At 40.1% G+C, this 22,029-nt stretch overlaps 1 protein-coding gene across 4 annotated transcripts; it reads left to right on the plus strand.

Moving 5' to 3' along the window:
- The first annotated feature begins 12,165 nt into the window (after window positions 1-12,165).
- Window positions 12,166-14,086, plus strand: LOC109213186 (E3 ubiquitin-protein ligase CHIP-like). Of its 4 annotated transcripts, none has more exons than XM_019376943.1 (5): window positions 12,166-12,862; window positions 13,036-13,169; window positions 13,262-13,412; window positions 13,502-13,612; window positions 13,693-14,086. In XM_019376943.1, exons 1-5 carry the CDS (start codon window positions 12,683-12,685, stop codon window positions 13,816-13,818), a joined length of 702 nt encoding a protein of 233 aa, XP_019232488.1. In that variant the 5' UTR covers window positions 12,166-12,682; the 3' UTR covers window positions 13,819-14,086. The 4 variants fall into 4 exon arrangements, with proteins under 4 accessions (XP_019232488.1, XP_019232489.1, XP_019232492.1 ...); XM_019376944.1 differs by having other exon boundaries at window positions 13,526-13,612; XM_019376947.1 differs by having other exon boundaries at window positions 12,169-12,752.
- Window positions 14,087-22,029: the final 7,943 nt, after the last annotated feature.

The following is a 22,029-nucleotide window of genomic DNA, read 5'->3' on the forward strand; positions in this document are numbered from 1 at the left end:
CATTGGTGTAGTGAAAGCTCTTTTCGGCATCCTTTCATCCATCAACACTTGAGTGATATCCTGCGTAACAGTCCAGAAAGACTGATATTCATGTTATGGGCAGTTATCACAAGGATGTGAATGTTAGTTAACAGGGGAAATTATCTTTGGGACTTGCCCTGTTCAAATTCTCGGTAATCTACACACACCCGGGTTTTCCGGTCTTTTTTGGTTTACTGGAACCACATTGGCCAACCACGTGGTATATCGGGCCACTCGAATTACCCCGCCTTCAAACTGTTTTTGTGACTTCTTCTCTTGATCTTATCAGCGAAATCAGTTTTGAAACTTCCTTTTGCTTGCTGTACTGGGACAATCGGGATAGATCGGCAATTTGTGCACCACTAGGTCCATAACTTATCCTGGCATGTCGTCATACGACAAGCAAACACCATTTTATAAATTCGAACGGAGCTGGATTATGCATCTCGAGTGTGTTGATTTGTGCGATGCTTATTTTTGGTTTCCCTTATTTTCTTCGCCGTTCCCAAATTAACCGGATTCTAGTGGCTCGTTCAGTTTGGCTAGGTTTGTTTCTCAATTGTTCACTTTCGGTTTGATCTCCTAAAAGCCTCATTCTCACATTATTTCCAGTTCTTGATTATTATTTCACAACTTAAACAAGTGTTTGAGCCGGGCTTGGAGTCCGCAAGCATTGTCTCTTATTTAAAGCTGCATTATATATTAACTTAAAAGGAAAAGATAAAAAGGGAAAAACAATCCCAAAATTAGAAAAAGAAGAAAGATGGCCGATGACAATATTGATTTCATTTCTTGGGAATTGGAAAGATAACAGGTTGTACATTTTCAAGAATTTAAAAGACATGAAACAAAAAGACACCCGAGCTACAACCCCTGAAATTAACTCGAGATGTACGAAAACGGGGCAGGGCATAGTCTACCGGGACTCCGCTTCAATCGGGGAATGGCTAGCCTTTCCAGTTTTTGGAGTATTTTAGCATCTTGGTACCATATAGAGCATTTCAGCGGCCGTGCTAGTCCCTTCTCTTAACTGAACCATGTTGGTTTGTAAAGCATTTTCTCATAGCATCACATTATGTCTTCGATTTCCTCAACATGTAGAACAACTCATCAATCCTTTTCTTGCCATACTTAGTCTTGACAAAAGTGTCGTAGAGATATGGCATGGCTGTTGGCAGAAACCCATCCTTCTTTCTTTCTTTCTTCAGTCCCTATTTCTCTTCATCTGGGTAGGGTGGGAAGCCTACTCGGAAAAGAACACTTTTCGTTGGGGTAGAGTTACTGGATCAGATTATTTCCTGTAAGGCTTATTCCCAACCCTTTTCCCTGGCCTAAACCATGTTTAATCATTTCTCTTGGCCACATGATTGAGCGTTAGACAGGAAAGGACTAATTGTGAGGACAAGGATTTCCTTCCTCGTGCTGATCTGCTACACAATCTCATAAGGCCATTGGTAAACAATATGCTCACTTCCTTCCCTTGCTCCAAAATTGGATAGATGGATCACGATAGATAGATTGCTCGTTTTCTTCGTGGACCACGATTCCTGACCTTCATCACTCGAATTTTACATTTTGGTGGAGAGTGGAGGGCACAGCTCTGCAGATGGATCCAAGGCCTCCCTAGAAGGAAGTTGTAGATGTATCCATTGTCCAACACCTGGAAGGTCACCTCGGAAGTCACCGTCCTTCATGTCATATCAATGTCATATTTACCATGGTATCCCTCTTAATACCATTCAAAAGCCCTTACGCAAACGTTTATTCGGGGAATCTTCTCTGTCCCAATCTACCATCCTCTGCAATGTGAGAGTGGGCAGATGTCACCCCCGATCCTCCATCCACCATGACTCGTTTGGATAGTACCCCTCACACTTGACGTCAATTGCAAGCTTTGTCTGTGGGTTGTGCTTCAGGAGGCAAGTTCATTCTTACTAACAAGAGAGTTGTGTTGATGGCAAAAAAACTATTCTGCCATCCTTTCGAGCTGCGCGACTGAAGTTTACATTGGCACGTTATGCCTCATTCAAAGTTTTCATCAAGATCTTCTGATGTTCGGAGGATTTTTTGTCACCAATGAGAGCGGGGACACCTTGTTCGGTATTTCTTATTGATCCACTGTCTCACTCTAATCAGGCATTCTTTCATTTTCGGAAGAAAGCTTCTGCTTCTTCAGCACTCACTGGCCTCTTGACGGAAAACGCTTCCCGGCGGCATTGTTCCCATTTTCCTGCACATCTCAAATATTTCTCCAGAGTTCTTCCCTGGAAGTTCCCCCGAAAATTTCTTTGCCCTTGTAATGTGACCACTGTTTGCGGTAGTCCATGGCACCGCAGAGGGTCTGTCATTGGCTTTGTGGTAACGCGTCAATAACCCTGGCTCACTCAGCCGAGGCGGTTTAAATTGTCCCCTTGTACACATAGGCTCCTTTTGGTACATATATTGGTGTTTCCCCTTTACCTCAGCTCTCCTCGGTAATAGTGACAAACCAATGGTTTTTCTCTTGGCGTCCTCGTGGAACATAGAGAATTTCCTCCTTTAAGAGAATCCATTTCTACTTTTGTCTCAGGTTTCTTTTCAAGTGCAGTTTTTCGATTCAGCTTTATTCTCCTTTCCCTTGTCCTTGCTTCGGGCGTACTTGGTGCTTTCTTTTCTACACAGGCAATAGCAACTATGGCTTTCAAAGCCGGATCAAACTCCCGTCTTCACAAATATACCGATACGGCCTTGTTGTGAGCGGGCACGTGTTATTAGTCACATTCAGGGCTTCTCATCGCTCAACACTATTTTCCCTTATGCTCAATCAAATCTTCCAAAGCTTCTTCAATGTCCCAGCAGTTTCAGTACTATGCCCTTCGGCCTCCTGATTGGTAGCACAAATGGACCCCTCGTTGATTAAGTGAAGATTCTGGGTTCTGCCTGTTTTGGGGGATAGGCTCGCAGCAAATTCATCTGGACGAAGTTTCGGGAACCAAACTGAATAGGTTCAACTGATTGGCGATAAAAATTTGGTCTCCTGGAGGTTTCCGAGGACGAAAGTTATTCTGCGGTGGTCGGATTATATGGGTTCTGGTAAGGAGGGTTGATTCTTTGGAATGGAGGTGGATTTTCCGGTTAGCTTGTGTTGCGGTCGGCCGAAAGTTGTGCATTCATGACCGCATAAGGTGCAGGAGCATAGGCCCATACAGTATGAGGATAATAGTGTTGAGGGGTTTCTTTCAGAGAACGTCGGTCTAGAGCCCGATACCTTCTTCCCTCCGATCACCATCACTGTTTTTTCTTTCTTTCTGCCTTGGCCATTCCTCCAGACCCGCCTTGGATGGCTTGGGAGGTGGCCCTTATGGCTGACTGGCTCAAGATTTCTACCCGTTTTATACCATTCTCTACCATCTCTCCGATTTTTATTGCCTCGGCGAAAGGTTTTACCCATGGCGACATCATATTCTGAAAAATAGTCTGCTTCCTGGGCTTGGAGGAAAACAGTGACCAATCTCTACCTCATCCATTGGAGGTTTCACTCTCGACGCCTGTTCGCGCACTTAATTGCATATTCACGGAGCTTTCTGAAGGCTTCTTCTTAATATTTGCCAAAGAGTTCCTGTCCGGCTGCGATTGTCTATGTTGTACTGAAATTGTCGAACAAAAGTCTGGGCTAGATCATCCAAATATGCCAACGCGAGGCATCTTGATCCATGTACCATTTTGAAGCGATACCAACTAGCTTTCTCCAAAATATCCATCAATAGCTCTTCTTTGCCACCGGCCCCCCCGTAACTGATTGCAATACTTCTTTAGGTGAGCAATGGGTCCACATGTCCGTCATACTTCTCAAATTTTGTGTTTTTGAACCCTGAAGGCAAGTGTTACATGAGGAACATGCATAGATCCGCATATGAAGACACTCTTTGCCCGGCTCAACCCTTGCATGTTTTTCAAGCTCTGCTCGAGGCTCTCACTTCTCTTTGCCATTTCATCCTGCTCTGGGTTTTTGTGGGGTTTTGTCTGCCTGTGTAAGCTCGTATGGAGTGGCTGAGAGTAATTTATATGTGGGATATTGAGGAGGATCTGACGGGATACAGGGTCTTGGAACGTGAATGCTTGAGAGATCAAAAGCAGCCTTGGCAGCGAGGTTGTGTGTAGCAAGGACATGGTGGAGCAGTGAAGATGTTAGGAGCTGCTCCGCCTAGGGAACACCTGGGGGCGAACCTCAGAAGGCATTCCAACGAAATGAGCCGTCATGGTAGGTTGCCCAAGAGGGTAGGAGAATGACTGATAGGGACCATAGTAGCACCTCCAGTCTCTAGGGAACAACTCTGGGAATCCGGAATATTACTTGGGGGTTCCTTTCCATTGTTCCAAGCATCCCACATTTCCATCAGTCGCAGACGAAGATCCGATTTTCTTCAGCTGTAAAGATTCAGAGGCGGGACCCCCGAGTGGGCTATCTTCAGACGATGGGACTGCGGCAAAGTCATTTCTGTAGACATTTCCACACTTCCTTCATGGTAAAGTATTGATGCGATGCAGCTACCACAACCAACCACCGTTTCTAAAGTGCTGGAAGATTTAGCAACACACGGTTTAGTTTGAGGAAGTAACAGATAGGTAATGCGCACATTGGGTGTGATGCACCATATACAGTTAAACGGGTTGTCTACATGTTTGCACTGGTTGCATGCGTCATCCGGGCTTTTCTTTTCTGATTTTCCCTTCTTTTGATTTCCACTCATTGTTTTTCTTGCTTTTCTTTCTCTTTCTATTTTTTTCTCTATTTTTCTTTTCCCTCTTCTTTTTGCTTTTCCTGTTATTCTGCCATGGTTTTCTCTCGTTCCTTGTGTTTCTTTTCCTCTCTTGTTTTTCTTTTATTTCTTCCTTGTATTTATTTTTTAGTGGATACGGTCGAATCCTATGGAGATTGCCTACGTATCACGACCCCGCATGAATCAGACCAAGCGTAGTTCTTGCAAATAAATGCAAACCTAGATGCAAGAAATAAAGAAACAATTGTTTTCGGGAATCTTCAAATTTTCATGATAACAATGCAATTACAAAGCTACTAGACTATTTGTTTTTCTTTTCTTTGGAAATAAAAGTACAAAAACCAAAACTACAGACTCAAGAGTACATCAAGGCTTCAATCCTGGGGCCCGCGGCACACTCGGCATCGCCGCGGGCCTGCGTGCAAGACCCTTTTGAAACTGATCTAGATCGTTCATAACCTGGCGAACAAATATCATCACGGAGGCAAGAATGTGGTATGACCATCCGTCACCGGCCTGGCACTTCATGACAATGTAGTTGGCAATTTGTTTCTTGATCTTTCCCTGATTTTGACCTTTTCTCTTGGAGTAGCCGGCTTATCTGTTGAGTGCGAGCCTCTAGTACCTGAGAATTCCTGGAAATGAAGATCTTGTAACAATTTTACTTCCTTCTCCATATCGGCGATTAATTCATAACATTTTTCCCTCTCGGCCTGTAGCTCTTTCTCCCGACGGGCTGCCTTTTCTTCAAGAGTGTTCATTTTTCTTTTCATGTTGGCGATGGTTCCCTCATAGTTTTTCTTCATTTGCTGTACAAACTGGGCCCTTTCCTCGGTCTTCTTTGCCCATTGAGCCCGAAGCTTTACCATACTTACCTCGGATTTTTCCAGTTCTTCCTGACAATCCAGGATTTGTTTCTTCAATCCTCTTATCAATCTCTCGTCGGATAGACTTCTTTCTCGATTCCTTGCATCTAATTTCAGTTGTTGAATTTGGGTCTTGAGAGCTTCATTCTCCTGGGCCAATTGCTTTTTATCACCTTCATCGGCTGCGGCTTGTAAGCTGTTTTCGAACCGAAGCTCTTGAACCTGTTTTTCCAATGCTCCAATTCGAGCTCTGTACTCCTTTTCTTTAGCCAACCAATCCCACTGCACCTGAGCCTCGCTTGTTAATTGTTGCACATGTGGCCTTTTGGCGGGTCTCTCGGGGATTTGAAACCTTTTACCAAACCAAACCAAGTATTTGGGATCTACCTCACCTCTGGCCCGGTTCTGTACTATAGTTTTAGGCTCAAGGTACCTGCACTCATTCCATATCTTTCGGATTTGGCCTTCAGGAAATGCAGCTTTTGGGCCCAACTCAATAACTTGCCCACTCAGGTCTTCATCACCGTGCATCGTCTGGAATCTTCCAAATTGTCGCAAAACTCGGTAAGGAGCATAGGGCTGAATGCTTCGAATACCCATTAAAAGAATATAAGGGACCTCTGCCGATGTGTACACCGCTTCAGTAGGAGGAAGCCATCCATAAGCCCATTCTACTTTATCTGCAGTGAGGGATCTTAAACATGACGACCAGGCCTCAGTACCCTCCGGGAATTCAATACCTGTAACTCGGGTCTCGAACTCTGCAATACAACTCAACCCGGTTAAGCCGTAGTTCATATATCCTGTGCGGTGATAAAGATGCTCCTGTATCCACAACTGCAAAAGCAAATTGCAACCTTGAAAGAATTTCTCCCCTTCTCGACATTTGGTCAGAGCTCGGTATATTTCTGCTACAATCAGGGGAACCACTGTGCTAGTAGGTTTCTTCATAGCAACATCTAGCATTCCTACTAGGCCAAGGTCTATGTGACCATCTTTTCTAGGACAAACTACCACTCCCATAAAGGCCACCATGAAGGCTAATCCCCGTCGGGCTTCTCATTTGTCCTTATTTCCAGCATGTGTTAGTCCTGTATTGGGTTCCTCAAAACCTTTGGGGTTACCATACCGGTGATATAGGAAATGTAGTGTACAACATCCTTCTGCCAGATGAGGGTCCTGAATATCCCGACTGATGTTCATTTACTTGTCGAAAAAGTGACAACACAAATTCAAGTATTAATAGGGAATAGAAAATTAGTTTGAACTTATGCCTTGTTCATATAGAACATATGTTTATGTATGTATTGATTTAATTTTATAGGAATAGAAAACAAAGGATCTACATAATACTCATTGGCCTAGATAGTTGCTTGAGAAGAAATTAATTTATATCAAATATTTAAATGCCTAAAGGATATGTACGAAGATCAAGTGTGAGGACAGTAGAAGGATATACATAGAAGTTTCTATGACTGTGGGTTTAAATCAAGAATTTGTCTTTGATCAGATTCAAGAAAGTAGAAGACTCTCTGAAGGAGAGTTATTGGAAAAGGCTGGCCTCATGTTAGAGATTCAGGAGTTAGCCAAGCGTGAAGAGATTGCATGGAGACAAAGGTCCAGAACCTTATGGCTGAAACAAGGGGACAAGAATACAAAGTTCTTCCACAAAATGGCGAATGCACATAGGAGATACAATCACATTGATAAGCTGGAGGTACAGGGGCAGACTTCCACAAACTCGGAAGAGATCAGGAAAGAAATCATTGATTTTTACCAGAAGCTGTACGCGGAACCTGAAACATGGCGACCAAATTTCAATCTGGTTAGGGGGAATTTTTTATCAGAGGAGGAGAGCACTCGGTTACAAAGAGAGTTTGAAGAGCAGGAAGTGGTGGAATGCCTTAAGTCCTATTCGTCAGACAAAGCACCAGGACCCGATGGCTTCACCATGGGTTTTTTTCAGAAATGCTGGCCAACAGTCAAGGAAGATGTCATGTCAAATCTGAAGAATTTTCATTCTAATGAACTCTTCGAGAAGAGTTTTAATGCATCTTTCGTGGCTCTCATTCCAAAAAAGAATGAAGCAAGAGAGCTTAAAGATTTCAGGCCAATTAGTTTGATTGGAAGCGTTTACAAAATTATAGCCAAAGTGCTAACCGAGAGGTTAAAGTCTGTCATCAACAAACTCATTGGTGGTCGTCAAATGGCATTCATAAAAGGCAGACAAATCATGGATGCCTCACTGATAGCAAATGAGGTGGTCGATTCTAGGCTCAAAAGCAAAGTGCCAGGTGTCCTTTGCAAGCTGGATATAGAGAAGGCATATGATCATGTCAACTGGAATTTCCTTCTAAGACTAATGGCTGATATGGGTTTTGGATCTAAATGGGTTAACTCTGTCTTACCACTGTTAAGTTCTCTATCCTGATAAATGGCTCACCCCAAGGCTTTTTCTCTTCACAAAGGGGGCTTAGGCAAGGGGACCCTTTATCTCCTTTTTTGTTCCTGATGGCAATGGAGGGGCTGAACCAGATGTTAAACACTGCAAAGGCAAATGGCTGGATTAAGGATTTCAAGGTTTCTGACAGACGGAATAGCAGCCTAGAGATCTCTCATCTTCTATATGCAGATGACTCTATCATCTTCATGGGAACTCATCCAGAAGAGATGCTGCACCTCAGACTAATTCTAACAACCTTCGAAGCCGTGGCAGGTCTGCATGTGAATTGGGGAAAAAGTAAGCTTTTTCAGGTTAATGAAGTCCCAAACATTCAGGACCTGGCAAATGTCCTGGAATGTGGACTAGAAAACCTCCCTACCAAATATCTAGGCCTCCCTTTGGGCTACAAAAACAAGTCGCAAGATATATGGCAAGGGGTGATTGAAAGGAGTGAAAAAAGATTGTCAAGATGGAAGAGTCAATATCTGTCACTCGGAGGCAGAGTGACTCTGGTAAATAGTGTCTTAGATGCATTGCCTTCCTATGTGACGTCCTTATTCCCAATTCCTACTAAGGTGAGGAAAAAGATTGACTCCCTTAGAAGGAATTTCATTTGGCAAGGTAACAGTGAGAAAAGGACTATTCACTTAGTCAATTGGGATACTCTTTTGTGCTCGAGGCAAGTAGGGGGCCTAGGTGTCAGAAATCTAAAGGCTCAGAATAATAGTCTACTGGCAAAATGGTTATGGAGGTATAACTTGGAGGAAACAGCTTTATGGAGAAGGGTAATTCAAGAGAAGTATGGCTGGGGAGGACATTGATGCACCAAACCAGTGGCATCCTCTCATGGAGTGGGGGTCTGGAAAACAATCAGGGGGCAATGGGGTTTCATTGCTGACCACTCCAATTTCAAGGTTGGAAACGGTAGAAGAGTTCTTTTCTGGTGTGACACATGGTTTGGGCACACTCCTATGAAAGAACAATTTCCAGAGTTGTATAGCATTGCTGAAAATCAAAGAATTTCAGTAGCAGATGCAAAATCCATACATGGTTGGAACATTGTCTTCAGAAGGAATTTTAATGACTGGGAGTTGCAGAGTGTGGCAGATTTCTGGGAGACCTTAGAAGCTTTCCAAGGTCTCACAGAAGAGGAAGATGCTTTAATCTGGGAGGGTCACAAATCAGGTTCTTTTTCAGTGAAATCTGCTTATCATTTCATTAACAATACTCCTAATCCTGCGCAAGGTTGGCCATGGAAACAAATTTGGAGGGTCGGGGTGCCTACAAAAGTTCAATGCTTCACATGGTTAGTAGCGAGGNGCTAGATGCAGTTTTTTGTGGCAAAGATGGGGAATCAGTTTCCCACCTCTTTATTCACTGCCCGGTCACTACCCAACTGTGACACTTCTATCTTAATTTGGCTGGTATATCTTGGTCAATGCCCGTAAACACTGCAGCTCTTCTCAGTAGCTGGAACAATGGAGGGGCAAATATTAAACAAAAGAAATGGTGGAAAATTGTTCCTGCTTGTATCTGGTGGACCATCTGGAAAGAAAGGAATGCCAGAATTTTTGAAGATAGACCTAGCTCTTACCAGAAAATTAAGCTTAATTGTTTTTTGTTATTCCATTTTTGGTGTAAAGAGAGTTATAGGGAGGATGTACACTCTTTATTAGACTTGCTAGAAGAAATGTAATCGAGTAGAATAGGCTTTGGTACTCTCTCTGACCCTTTGAGGGTCTGATTGTGTCCTCACAATCTCTTGTAAATCTTTTACACATTTATATAATTGTTACCATTCTCAAAAAAAAAAAAATCAAGAATTTATCTTGAGCTCATACTTCCCTACTCTAGTAATGGTGCATCCTATTTGCAAGATGATGCTATATTGATTGATGAAACCAGAGCAAGAGTCAACCAAAAGTTGGACGTGTGAGGAAGCACTCTAGAGAATAGAAGCTCTGGATAAAGTGGAAGTAAGATGGAATGTACTCTGCATTTAGCTGTCACAGGTAAAATAAAGTTGTAGTAAAGCATGCCCAATTGTGGTATTTAGATGCAGACAATTGAGATATTCAGGCTCAATTTTACAAGAAAAATGTATGATTTATGAAGATGTAACACATAAAATCAAAAATGGATGGGTGAAACGGAGGGTGTTATGCAATTGGAGGATACCTACCTAGCCGAAATTTAGTTTCTATAGAACAGTTATTAAACTAGAACGAATGAATATATTACAAGATGAGTATCATGGATATACAGATGTGAAAGATAAATTTAATGCCACAGGTAGATTAGATTAAAAGTGGTATCTTTTGTTTGAGGATTGAACAACATAGTAGACAAAACAAGAGATCTCCAAAGTTGATCTGGTCATGTCTTACGCAGACCTACTATGACAATGGAAGGTGCTAATTGCCAAAAGGGGGAAGGTAGACTTACATTTATACTAAGTTGCTCGGACTTGGGTGCGGATATCCAATACAGGTGCGGATCTAGAGGTCGATTTTTTCAAGATTTGAATTTTAAGATTCAGGGGTACGGATCCAGCTACGGATACGGATGCAAGGATTCGACTAAAAATAATTCAAATATCTAAAATTAGAGTAGTAAACATATATTCAAGTTATGAGACATTATGTGAAAAACTTATAGGTATTCCAAGAAGGACAAAAATATTAATCAAGAGGATAATCCCAAAAAGAGAAAAAAGAAAAAAGACCGTCATTGAAATTTCTACATACATGGTGTCCCTTTTTTTCAATTTCACATTAGCTTTTGTTTTGATTTCAAGTTACTGTATTTATATCGAATTTCTCTGTCGATTTTGGTCATAGTACCCCAAAATCGGTTGACCAAATCCGGCACGGATCCCACACCCACGTCGTGTTGATACGGGTGCGGAACCAAAAGTGAAGAGTCCCCGCAGCCTAGCATTCTATGTGAACTTAGATAGTAATAACACCCAATGAAAGTAAAGAATCCATATGGATGATTAGTTAGAACTGAAGCTTAGTTGTGGTTATCTTACATCAACTCTTACATTTCCTGAAAGCTTCTTTATTTGGGAGAGAATTTTTTTCCAAATTGGAGATACGAGTGAGTTTAGAGAATCTCTAGTTTTAAAGAATAGCTAATATGGGGAACAAGAGCATCTTTACCGTGAAAGAATGCTACAAGCAGATTCATACTCAGAATTAGGTATTTGACCCAGACCCTTGGCCATGGAGACTAATATGGAAGGCTAAATTGTTTTAGTTGGATTGCTTTATATGAAGCCTGCTTAACACAATATAATCTCAATAAAAGAGGCTTTCAACTGGTAAACAGATGTTACATTTGTAAGGAAAGCTCAGAGAATGTCAGTCACCTGCTTTGCATTGCCCAGTTGCCACTGATCTGTGGAACATGTTTTTTTTTTTTTGGCTTGAACTTGGTCATGCCATTGCATATAAGAGAGGCATACAAGTTGGAGTCTTTGGAGAGTTGAGAAGGCCATCAAGAAGATCTGATTGATGATTCTTGCAATTATTTTTTTGGAGTTTGTGGAATGAAAGGAACCAAAGATGTTTTGATGGAATCTCAACTCCAAATCACAATGGTAAAGCTAATTGTTTGCTTACCCTTTTTAGCTGGGTTAACCCTTGTAATTTGCACTGACCACTTATTTGACTTTGTTAGCTCCCTAGTTATAGCTTAACACATTTTAAAGGGGCTTACAAACTCTTGTTTTTATGTATTTTTGTCTTTTGATTTTGTAACTATGCATCTACTTGATTCCTTTCTAATGAAATACCTTACTTCATCAAAAAAAGAATAGCTAATTTGAAGAAACAAATTACGGAGCCGTACTTGAAGTAGATTGGAGTAGATGCGATGATATATATGGTTGATCCCAACTAATTGGACGCTGAGGCGTAGCTGATGATACGGTTGGTGGTGGCATGAACAGGATTGTCATTGCCTAGGCCTTGATTTGTGGCGAGTTATTATTTATCTAGTCTATTAAAAAGTTATGGAGACAAAATTTGAACCCGTGATCTCAATGTTATGACCCTTGCGAGCTACCACACTCCTCTATAAGTTATTTTAGAATATAAGCTTTCATTGTGTGAGGGAGTATTTTTCTTTATTGTCTGAGGGAGTAAAAAGGCTTTTATTATCTAGAATATAAGCTTTTATTGTGTGAAAAGTACTCTCTTAGTCAATAAAGGCTTAAGCTATTCCTAAAGATCTATATGGATCATTACAGAGGTTTTTTTGACTAACATTGTGGATTAAGGAGTGTGAGGAACGCTTCAGGATTTTATTATCTGCCTTAGCAAAAATTTGGTGCGATTAGTGCACTAGAAAGCCCCTTGAATCTTGTCATCTGCCTCTTTTGCTTAGGTCCATCTTGACGTGATCTGGTACACTAGTGCAATAACAAGTGTTGAACCAAGGATGGCTCGGCTACTCGAGCGAGGCTGCAATTTTCTTGCTAAGAAAAATTACGCTCTGATACTTTAAGTCATATTATCTTAGCAGTTGTGATTGCTGATTACAGATAACATCTCATCATATGAGCAGGATAGTTCGTTACCAAGGAAATGAAATTACTCCATTTTGAGTCGAAAATTCAAAAGCATGCTCGAGTCGCTTTGAGCATATGTTTTCCTGGTTTGTTAATCATCATGCGAACTATCAGTGTCTTATATCTTGAGTCATTTCTTGGCACAGGAAGCCAATTTCTAATCCATCACCATTTAAATTCAGAACTGTCCATTAAGGTTCTGGCACAAATGATTGATTTATTTTTGTGGGTATAGCATGACTTTTATAAAGAAGTTTGAATGAATATATTTTCTGTTGTATTTATCATGAGTATGTTCAGAAGACGATTCTAGGATATTCATCTTGCTTAATTATCTTTTGGTATAACTGTTTAATGTATCAATGGTAGGCATTGGATCTTGGAAGAGGTGCTAATCCAAATAGTTACATGGTTGAAGAGATCTGGCAGGAGCTTGCAAAAGCAAAATACTTGGAGTGGGAGCATGAATCTTCAAGACGCACTTGGGAACTTAAGAAACTGAAGTAATGACTCTTGCTGTAAAACTTAAAAATTTGCATTACTTTCCTGGTTGTCACAGCAATTACCCATTGTTTCTCTGGTATATGTACATCAGAGAAACCTGTGAGTCAGCTCTCAAGGAGAGACATGGGCGTGATAGCTCTCAGATAGAAGGGTTCATAGATAGATCGACATCCCTGGTAAAGCAACTGGACGCTTTAGGCAGGGTTTTCAGGAAAGCTGCAGAAGATGATACTCCCACCGAGGTCAGTCTTTTGGCTTTATTTCCTTACTGATTTCTCTGTATTGTGTGTGTATGTTGTGTTGTCCTCTGACACCTGCTAAGAGTTAACAGTTACCTGATTACTTATGTTGTAAGATCACACTTGACATTTTTCGTGACCCTGTCATCACGCCCAGTGGGGTTACATATGAAAGGGCAGTGATCCTTGACCATCTGGATAAGGTAAAATTGGTTCATCCACTGCTTTAGCTCGAAGGTTTTGTTGTATGTTCTATTAATATTTCCTGTATGTGGCAAATTAGGTGGGAAAGTTTGATCCGGTCACACGAGAACCCCTTAAACCATCTCAGCTGGTGCCAAATTTGGCTTTAAAAGAAGCTGTACATGCATTTTTGGATAAGCATGGCTGGGCATACAGGATGGGTTGAACCTTTTCGTGGTATGGTTGATAAATGTCGAATGGGTATCTCATTGTTCGATGCCACATCCAGCCTTATTTGTCATTAACCCCGGTTTACCATGTAATGATTGTTCTTACAGTTGTACAGGAGTTCTTTTGCGATGGCTTATTGGTGTTCATCAATTGTACAGTACTCTTAGCCAGTGTTTGTGTATTGGTTTAGTGGTCTTTTTTCTTATCCATGATGTTACAGTGATCTTGTTTATTACATGAAAGGATACTAAAGCATTAATTGATAGACAATTTGTTCCCATGTGGAGAAAGACGAACTGAATTACTTCTCTTAAATAGTGCATACAAAGTCTTGAATCTTGGTTTCACCTTGCGTTTATGTCCTGTTTCTGATTTTGGACTGACCAATGGTCAGTGACCATTTTGAAATCTTTGGCTAGTTGGGTACCGAATCCAGTCTACAGGAGTAGGTATCAATTTTATTCCAATCAGGAATGATTATTCAGTCATTGGTTGATCATCTTCTATTCCTTCTTTAGATGGATGCCAGTTAATAATTGATTCACGAGTTATATTATGCAGCTTGTCTGTCAATTGCACTGTCGAGTAATATTAGTGGCCATGATTTGCCCATGGAATCTTCATCTCCATTATATGCCAAGAGACAAGGAAACAGAAATCTACTTTATCCTTAGCTGCATTTTTGTCGCGAAGCTTGAAAGAACGTGGTCTACTATTATTATTATCGTATCAAACCATCAAAGGGGTAAATATGTTCCCTATTAGTACGGGCGGAAAAGCCTAGGGGGTAAAGCAGCACAGCCCCCAAGAGATTTGTAGTCCTATCTCTCGCTTGTAAAGTCAAGCTATGGTGAGACCCCCATCTTTGACTTATTTTTTCTTACTTATTGCAGTGTTATCTTTCGAGTAAAAAACAAGTGACTCAATGAATTTGTAGTATTCGAACGAATGAATTTACATATTGAAATTGTATTTGAACATGAGTTTTGCCTGAAACAAGTTGAAGATTTCCTTTTTCCTTATTTGATCACTCCGCTTGTTATGAAGTCTCTATTTCAGTCATCTTGGACGCACTGAGAGGGAATACCTCAAGGGCTACCAGTAAAACCTTTCATTCTAATTAAGTGCTCTTTGTGGGTTCGATTGAACCCATAACTTTTGATGCAGAGTAAGAATTTATATGTAAAAATTCGTTAAAATCACAAAAATAGTAAATATGAACCCATAACTTTAAAATATAATAGGGTTAATTAAAAATATTAAAAATTGAACCTATAGGGTTTAAATTCTGGATCCGCCTTAGCGTGCGAGAAGGTTTTCATCACACGAATCACCTCATTATTAGTAAGTACGGAAGAAAAAAGATCCGTATTCGCAAATACTGAAATATTATCTATGGCCTAAAGCTACACCTTAACAAGTTCCATTGGAAGGTTGGTGTTTGCAACGAATTTTTAACACACAAAAAAAACTGCAGTCACAAAAGAATAAAGTTTTATCAATCAATTGTGAGTATAATTTATTTCTCCCTTGATTCTTTTCTCCTGATTATCTTCGTGATTCGTGTATCTAATATCCATGAAGGTATGTTGTGGATCTTCTTGAAGTATTTGATTATCAAGAATTATCCAGCCACATCTTGATCTCTTTGTGAGTATCCCATGAGTTTGTGGGATATTCGAGATGATCTTCATTTTTGAGATTTTTTTTAAAGGGAATATGAAACCCTTTTTATAGGAGTGACCTAGGGTTAAGGTAAAGCAGCTTCCAAGCTAGGATTTTGATAGAGTAGCCTCCAAGCAAATGTTATACTCCCTCCGGTCCACAATAAGTGACCAATTTGCTTTTGGCACGCCCATTAAGAAAATACTAAATTCTATACAAAAATACCTAGTATGACTAAATTACCCTTATTTAAATATTTATGTGAGGAGTAAGAAAACTTTTTAGGGATATGTACATAAGGGTAATTTTGTAAAAATAAATTGAATTCTTTCTTGATTATATAAATGGACACTTATTTTGGACCAAAATAAAAAAGCAAATTGGACACTTATTGTGGACCGGAGGGAGTAGACTCCTAGAATCTCAAGAGTAGTGCTTTGAATTTAGGACTTAGCCTAATTTCATATATGCTTGATTCATTAAAATTTTGATATGTACAAATGCCCTTACTTCAAGATTTGTCGAGGTGTAGGCTTGTCAAAACTTGAAGTACTTGACATCGCAACATATGATTTTGAAACTTTTGGTTTTCGATTTGCAGGAGAAAGAGATGAAGGGAAGAACTGGTCCCATTATGCGTGCCAATTTGTTTGCAACGAATTTTCGACACACGAAAAATAACTACAATCACAACAGATTATAGTAATTTTATCAATCAACTGTGAATACAATTTTGTTTCTCTCTTGATTCTTTTCTCCTGATTATCTCCGTGATTTGAGGGTTGGAGCAGCGTGTTTCTCGAACGCAGGATGATGCAGACTTTCTTGGATGTATCTGATATCCATGAAAGTATGTTGTGGATCTTCTTGAATTATTTGATTATCAAGAATTATCCAGCCACATCTTGATCTCTTTGTAAGTATCCGGTAAGTTTGTGGAATATTCGAGATGATCTCCATTTTTTAGATGCTTTTTTAAGGGAACATGTGATCTTTTTTATAGGGGTGACCTGTGGTTAGGGTAGAGTAGCCTCCAAGTTAGGATTTTGATAAAGTAGCCTCCAAGCAATCTTAATAGACTCCTAGAATTTCAAGAATAATCTCTTGAATTTAGAATTTAGCCCAAATTTCATATAGGCTTGATCCATTAAAATTTCGATTTCTACAATTGGCTTCAGGCTCGCCTGCAACACTAAGTCAATGTGTTATCCCAGAGGCCGCAGGTCCACTAGCTTCATCTCTTTACTGGTAGCCAAATCTGATCTTTTTGGTGCTTGTCGGCAAATTAAAAAATTGGAAAAGGAACAGCGAACAAGTTTCTGTATAAATTTTGTATGTATAATAATAGAGGAACCAAATAAATGTCTAAAATAGTTCGAAGTTATATTGTCCTAAAGTAGCAAGTGGAGAAAGGGACATCACCATTGATTTTAAGTGGATTTTTAACTTGTCAACTGGAGTTACGCGCTTGACTAGTTGCTTTCATTTGGGAGGCGCTGATGTGTTTTAGCATGGTCGTTGATTACATTTGAAAAGTAATTCCACAGTAATAACGCGACTAGTTACCTTCCAATACGTGAAAGTGAAAGCAGTCGGAGCACTAACATTTTCTTCATAATTAACTTTACGATTTCCAAAATTATCTCTAATCATAATAGCTGGATTCCATAGTTCATCCATACTCTATATTAACTTCTTCTTTTTTAAGTGCAAAAGAGTGATTTGGAAGTTTGTCTGTAACTTCAAGGAAACTAATCAGATGCATCAACTTTAACTAATTCGTTTTCAAACCCACCTTCTAAATTGAATTGTTCAAATCAATTCAGAGATATATTGTTTTTAGGAGTTTAAGTTATATACTTCGTTAGCTTATGAATTTTGATTTTATTATCAGGTCAACATCAAATGACATCTATAGATAAGCCTTCTTAAAATGTGAGATTTCTAATCTTAAAAATAAGATGAATTGCCAGCTACAACAATAAAAAGGACTTGGTGATATACACATGGGCGTCGGCAGAATTTTTCTTAAACGGTGTCGATATTTAAGAAAGTGAATAAATAAACAAATTTACGTAACAATATCATATTAAAAATACGGTTTGAATCATATTAAAAAAAAACAACATTCAAACTATTACTACAATTCTCCTCGATGAGTTTTTATATTTTAAGTTCAATTCGTTCTTTTTTCTTTTTAATTTAGTATCCTCATTAAAAATAATTTTCAAATATCTCATTTTCTATAAAGGTATCAAATAATTACTCAAAAGCTCATCGTTCACTCCATTTGCAAATCTTCGACACTAAAAAAAAAAAAAAAAAGATAGCAAACAGTAGGACTAGCATCCTGGAGGTTAATATAAGATTGATATTTTAGTAGATGATAGGGCACAAATTTTTTAAAATAAACTGGGTTTGTACCCACGACCTAAGGGAAGCAAAAGAGGCACTTGACCAGATGAGCAGTGGAACTATTCGTTTCAAACAATGTCATTTCTTTATTATCTACGTTAAGTTAGTTTTGTTAGTATACTGTATTTGTAAAATAATTTTGGAGAAAATAAAATAACATATAAACAGAAATATAAAAGAAACAGAAGTTAATCCGAGCCCACTAAATTCACAGTGTTTCCTTAAGGAATTTAACCCCATCCTAGTACCCAAGGTTGTGGATTATTTCCTCCCAGGATAGAACGAATTACACACTGGTGTAGTGGTACTTCAAACCCCAGTGTTTCAGCGGACACAAAGTTCGATCGCAAATCACACTTACTGTTGCTTTCTTTGAAGTTAAAACTATGCAGAAGAAAGGAGGAGAACTCAGAAAATCGTATGGAAAATCTGAGAGAATGGACTTGTATTTATAGCCAATGTTGAGCTCAAAACTGAAGAGATGCAACTCTTCAGAATGGCTGTTTAGGTAAAACGGTCATAACATAAATGCCATAACATAAATGGTTATTTACACAACAATAACACGGGAACTAAAGAGGGAGGTTAATTTTCAGTTACAAAAACCGAAAAACTAAAAACGGATAACGGAAATAAAACGTTTAATATTTCCGTTGGATTTCTGTTAACAAATAAATTTTGTCCAAAAAATTAATCAATCAATCGATCATTTGACCAAATTCAAATTCAAATTCAAATCCGAATCCGAAGCCGAAGCCGAAGCCGAGCCGAGTGAGCGAGCGAGCGACGACGACGGCGCGAGGCTTGCCTTCTTCTTAACTTTTTAAGAGCTACAAGAAGAGTAATTGTATATATACCCATCAAAAACCTTTTCCTCTTCCAATCTGGGACAACGTCTCATTGTCAAGGGGCAGGGGGGGTGTAACGACCCGACCGATCGTTTTGAACTCTAGTGCGTCGTTTCGCAGTTTGAGGCCATGAGCAGCTTTACTTCAGGAATTATGACTTGTGCGCACGGTCGGACTTGAATTTCGGGAAGTTCGGAGTTGATTTGGAAAGAGAATTCTCATTTCGGAAGCTTTAAGTTGAAAGAATTGATTAAGATTGGATTTTTGAGTAAGCGACCTCGGAATCGGGATTCGAAAGTTCCAGCAGGTTCGTATGATGATTTCGGACTTGGGCGTATGTCCGGATCGGGTTTCAGAAGACCCGGGAGCATTTCGGCACCTATTGGGGAAGTTAGCATTCTTGGAGGAATTTCATAAGTTTGGGTTGAAGTGCATTTCAATGTTATCAATGTCCGTTTGGGATTCCGAGTCTGGGAACAGCTCCGTATGGTGATTCTGGTGTTGGGAGCGCGATTGGAAGTGAATTCAGAGGTCCGTGGATCATTTTGGAGTCATTTGACGAAAGATAGAAATTTGAAGGTTTTTGAGAAAGTTTGACAGGGAGTGGACTTTTTGATATAGGGGTCGGATTCCGATTCCGGAAGTTGGAGTAGGTCCGTAATGTCAAATATAACTTGTGTGCAAAATTTGAGGTTAATCGGATGTGATTTGATAGGTTTCGGCATCGAATGTTGAAGTTTGAATTTCTCAAGTTCATCAAGTTTGATTTGGGGTGTGATTCGTGATTTTAGCGTTGTTTGATATGAATTGAGGCCTCGAACGAGTCCGTAATATGTTTTGGGACTGGTTGGCATGATTGGTTGGGGCCCCGGGGGCCTCGGGTGGATTCCGGGTGGTTAACGGATCGAATTGGAATTTGGAAGAAGAGCTGGAGCTGCTGAATGCTGGTGTAACCGCACCTGCGAGACTTGGACCGCAGGTGCGGAGCCGCAGAAGCGGCCCTTGTGTCGTAGAAGCTCGAAATGGGCTGGCTGGACAGGGACCGCAGATGCGGTCATTTTTGCCGCAGATGCGGGATCGCACATGCGGAAGGAGAAGCGCAGATGCAGATGCTGAGGGCTTGAGGAAGATTGCAGAAGCGGAGGGTAAGACGCACCTGCGGAACCGCAAAAGAGTTCAAGTGACCGCAGGTGCGGAAATGCTAGAGGCAGAGAGGTTATTTTAAGTCGGGGGTTTGGTTCATTTCAACCCCATTTCTTCCATTGGAGCCGATTTTGGAGCAACTTTGAGGTACCATTTTCCCCACCAAGCATGAGGTAAGTAATTTATGCTAGTTTTGAGTTAAATACATGATGATATACGGATTTGGACATGGAAACTTGTAGGAATTTGGGATTTTGAGGAAAAACCTAGAAATTGTTATTCTTGGATTTTAACCACGATTTTGGACATGAAATTAAGAGTAAATTATATATTTGAGTTCGTGAGGTTATAGGTAAAGTTATCTTCGAAAAATTTCGAAATCCGGGCACGTAGGCCCGAGGGCGATTTTGTCAACTTTTCGATCGGGGTTAGGAATTGTTATAAATTGGATTATAATGAGTAGTTGATCTCATATTAATGGGTTTACATAATTATTGGCTAGTGTTGGAGCATTTTTGTTTCGAATTGAGTCTCCGGAAGGGCGTGGATTGCCGGTTATGGAACTTCGGAGCGAAGTGAGTCTCCTTTCTAACCTTGTAAGAGGGAATTGTCCCCATAGGTGAGTTAATTGGTTATGTGCTCCTATTTGTAGGGGCTACCTACGCACGAGGTGACGAGAGTCCGTGCGTAGCTACTATTATGTTTAAGTCCGGGTAGTCTAGGACCCAAAAGCATGCTATACTTGGAATATTTGTAATCTTATTGACAGTTTGAATTGCTTAAATCACATCGAATTAGTAAATGAATTATTAAAAAGGATTAAACTTCATTTCTTTGAATTGTTAAGGGAGAATTGGCTTTCTTTGGATAAATTGCTCCTTGACGAGTTCTTGATTGATTGTTTGAATATATGTATATAGTGTGGAACGGGCCGAACGCCTCGGTAGATTAAATAGATGCATCTATGGTTCGCGCCATTCGACCCTCTGGCAGTGCACCGTTTAAATATTCTTGGATCGGGCCGTACGTCCTCGGCATGATTTGCGCATGCTTGTATTGCTTGCCTTCTAATTTACTGAAGTTGATATTGCTTCTTCCCGTCTTGAGAATATATGTATAAATGATGAAAAAGGAAATTGGAAATTTTCATATAAAAGAAGGAATTGTTTACTTGCTTCACTCTATTGAATTATATTCATGTTTATATAAACCCTCGACTTGTTATATTATTGATGTATTATCATTGGACCAGTAGTAAGTGTCGAAGTCGACCTCTCGTCTCTACTTCTTTGAGATTAGGCGGGATACTTACTGAGTACACATTGTTTTCGTACTCATGCTACACTTGCTGTGCATTTTTGTTGCATAGGCACCTGCATCTCTAGCGGCCTAGTGGGCGTAGCAGCATGGTTGATACAGAGACTTAGGTGAACTGCACTCCTCGAGGTGACCCGCAGCCAGCAGAGTCTCTTTTAGATTTCCATAGTTATTATCTGTCCTATTTGCATCCCCGGACAGTTGTTGTATTATTTTGTTTCCTATTATCTGTCCTATTTGTCCTATCTGGGATAACTACGGGATTGTCTAATATTGAGTTTGTTAAAGACATCAGTATCTATTCAGTAAAACTTATTACTTATTGTTTAATGTACAAAAAGGAGCGATTTCGAAAATGTTAAAACAAGAAATTTCAAGTAAATTGGTGTTGGCTTGACTGACAGTGGTGTCCGCCGCCATCACGACCCTTAGTGGATTTTGGGTTGTGACAACATGGTATCAGAGCACTAGGTTCCCTTAGGTCTCACGAGTCATGAGCAAGTCTAGTAGAGTCTCGCGGATCGGTACGCAGACGTCTGTACTTATCTTCGGGAGGCTACAGGGCTGTTAGGAGTACTTCCCTTCTTGATTCCTCATCGTGCGGTTTGATTCCTTTGAGGCTTATGCCTTTATTTCCTTCCTATTCAATCTTATGCGATGTGGAGCGCTTATTATAAATCAAGAATTGGGAAATTTTAAAGGTACTACAGAGGTGGTACGGGATGCTTCTCCCGGCGTAGTTGATTTGACTATTGTCATCGCCTTGTGGAAGGACATTCTGTCGTTTCAACCCAGTAGCTGTACTTCTAAGAGCTCTG

Source organism: Nicotiana attenuata, unplaced genomic scaffold (genome assembly GCF_001879085.1).
Source record: "Nicotiana attenuata strain UT unplaced genomic scaffold, NIATTr2, whole genome shotgun sequence".
NCBI lineage: Eukaryota > Viridiplantae > Streptophyta > Magnoliopsida > Solanales > Solanaceae > Nicotiana > Nicotiana attenuata.

Coding starts and splice junctions, on each gene's coding strand:
- LOC109213186 (XM_019376943.1), top strand. CDS start 12,683: ATGAAATTACTCCATTTTGAGTCGAAAATTCAAAAGCATGCTCGAGTC. Junction 12,863..13,035: donor ATTCAGAACTGTCCATTAAG/GTTCTGGCACAA, acceptor TATCAATGGTAG/GCATTGGATCTTGGAAGAGG. Junction 13,413..13,501: donor AAGATGATACTCCCACCGAG/GTCAGTCTTTTG, acceptor AAGAGTTAACAG/TTACCTGATTACTTATGTTG.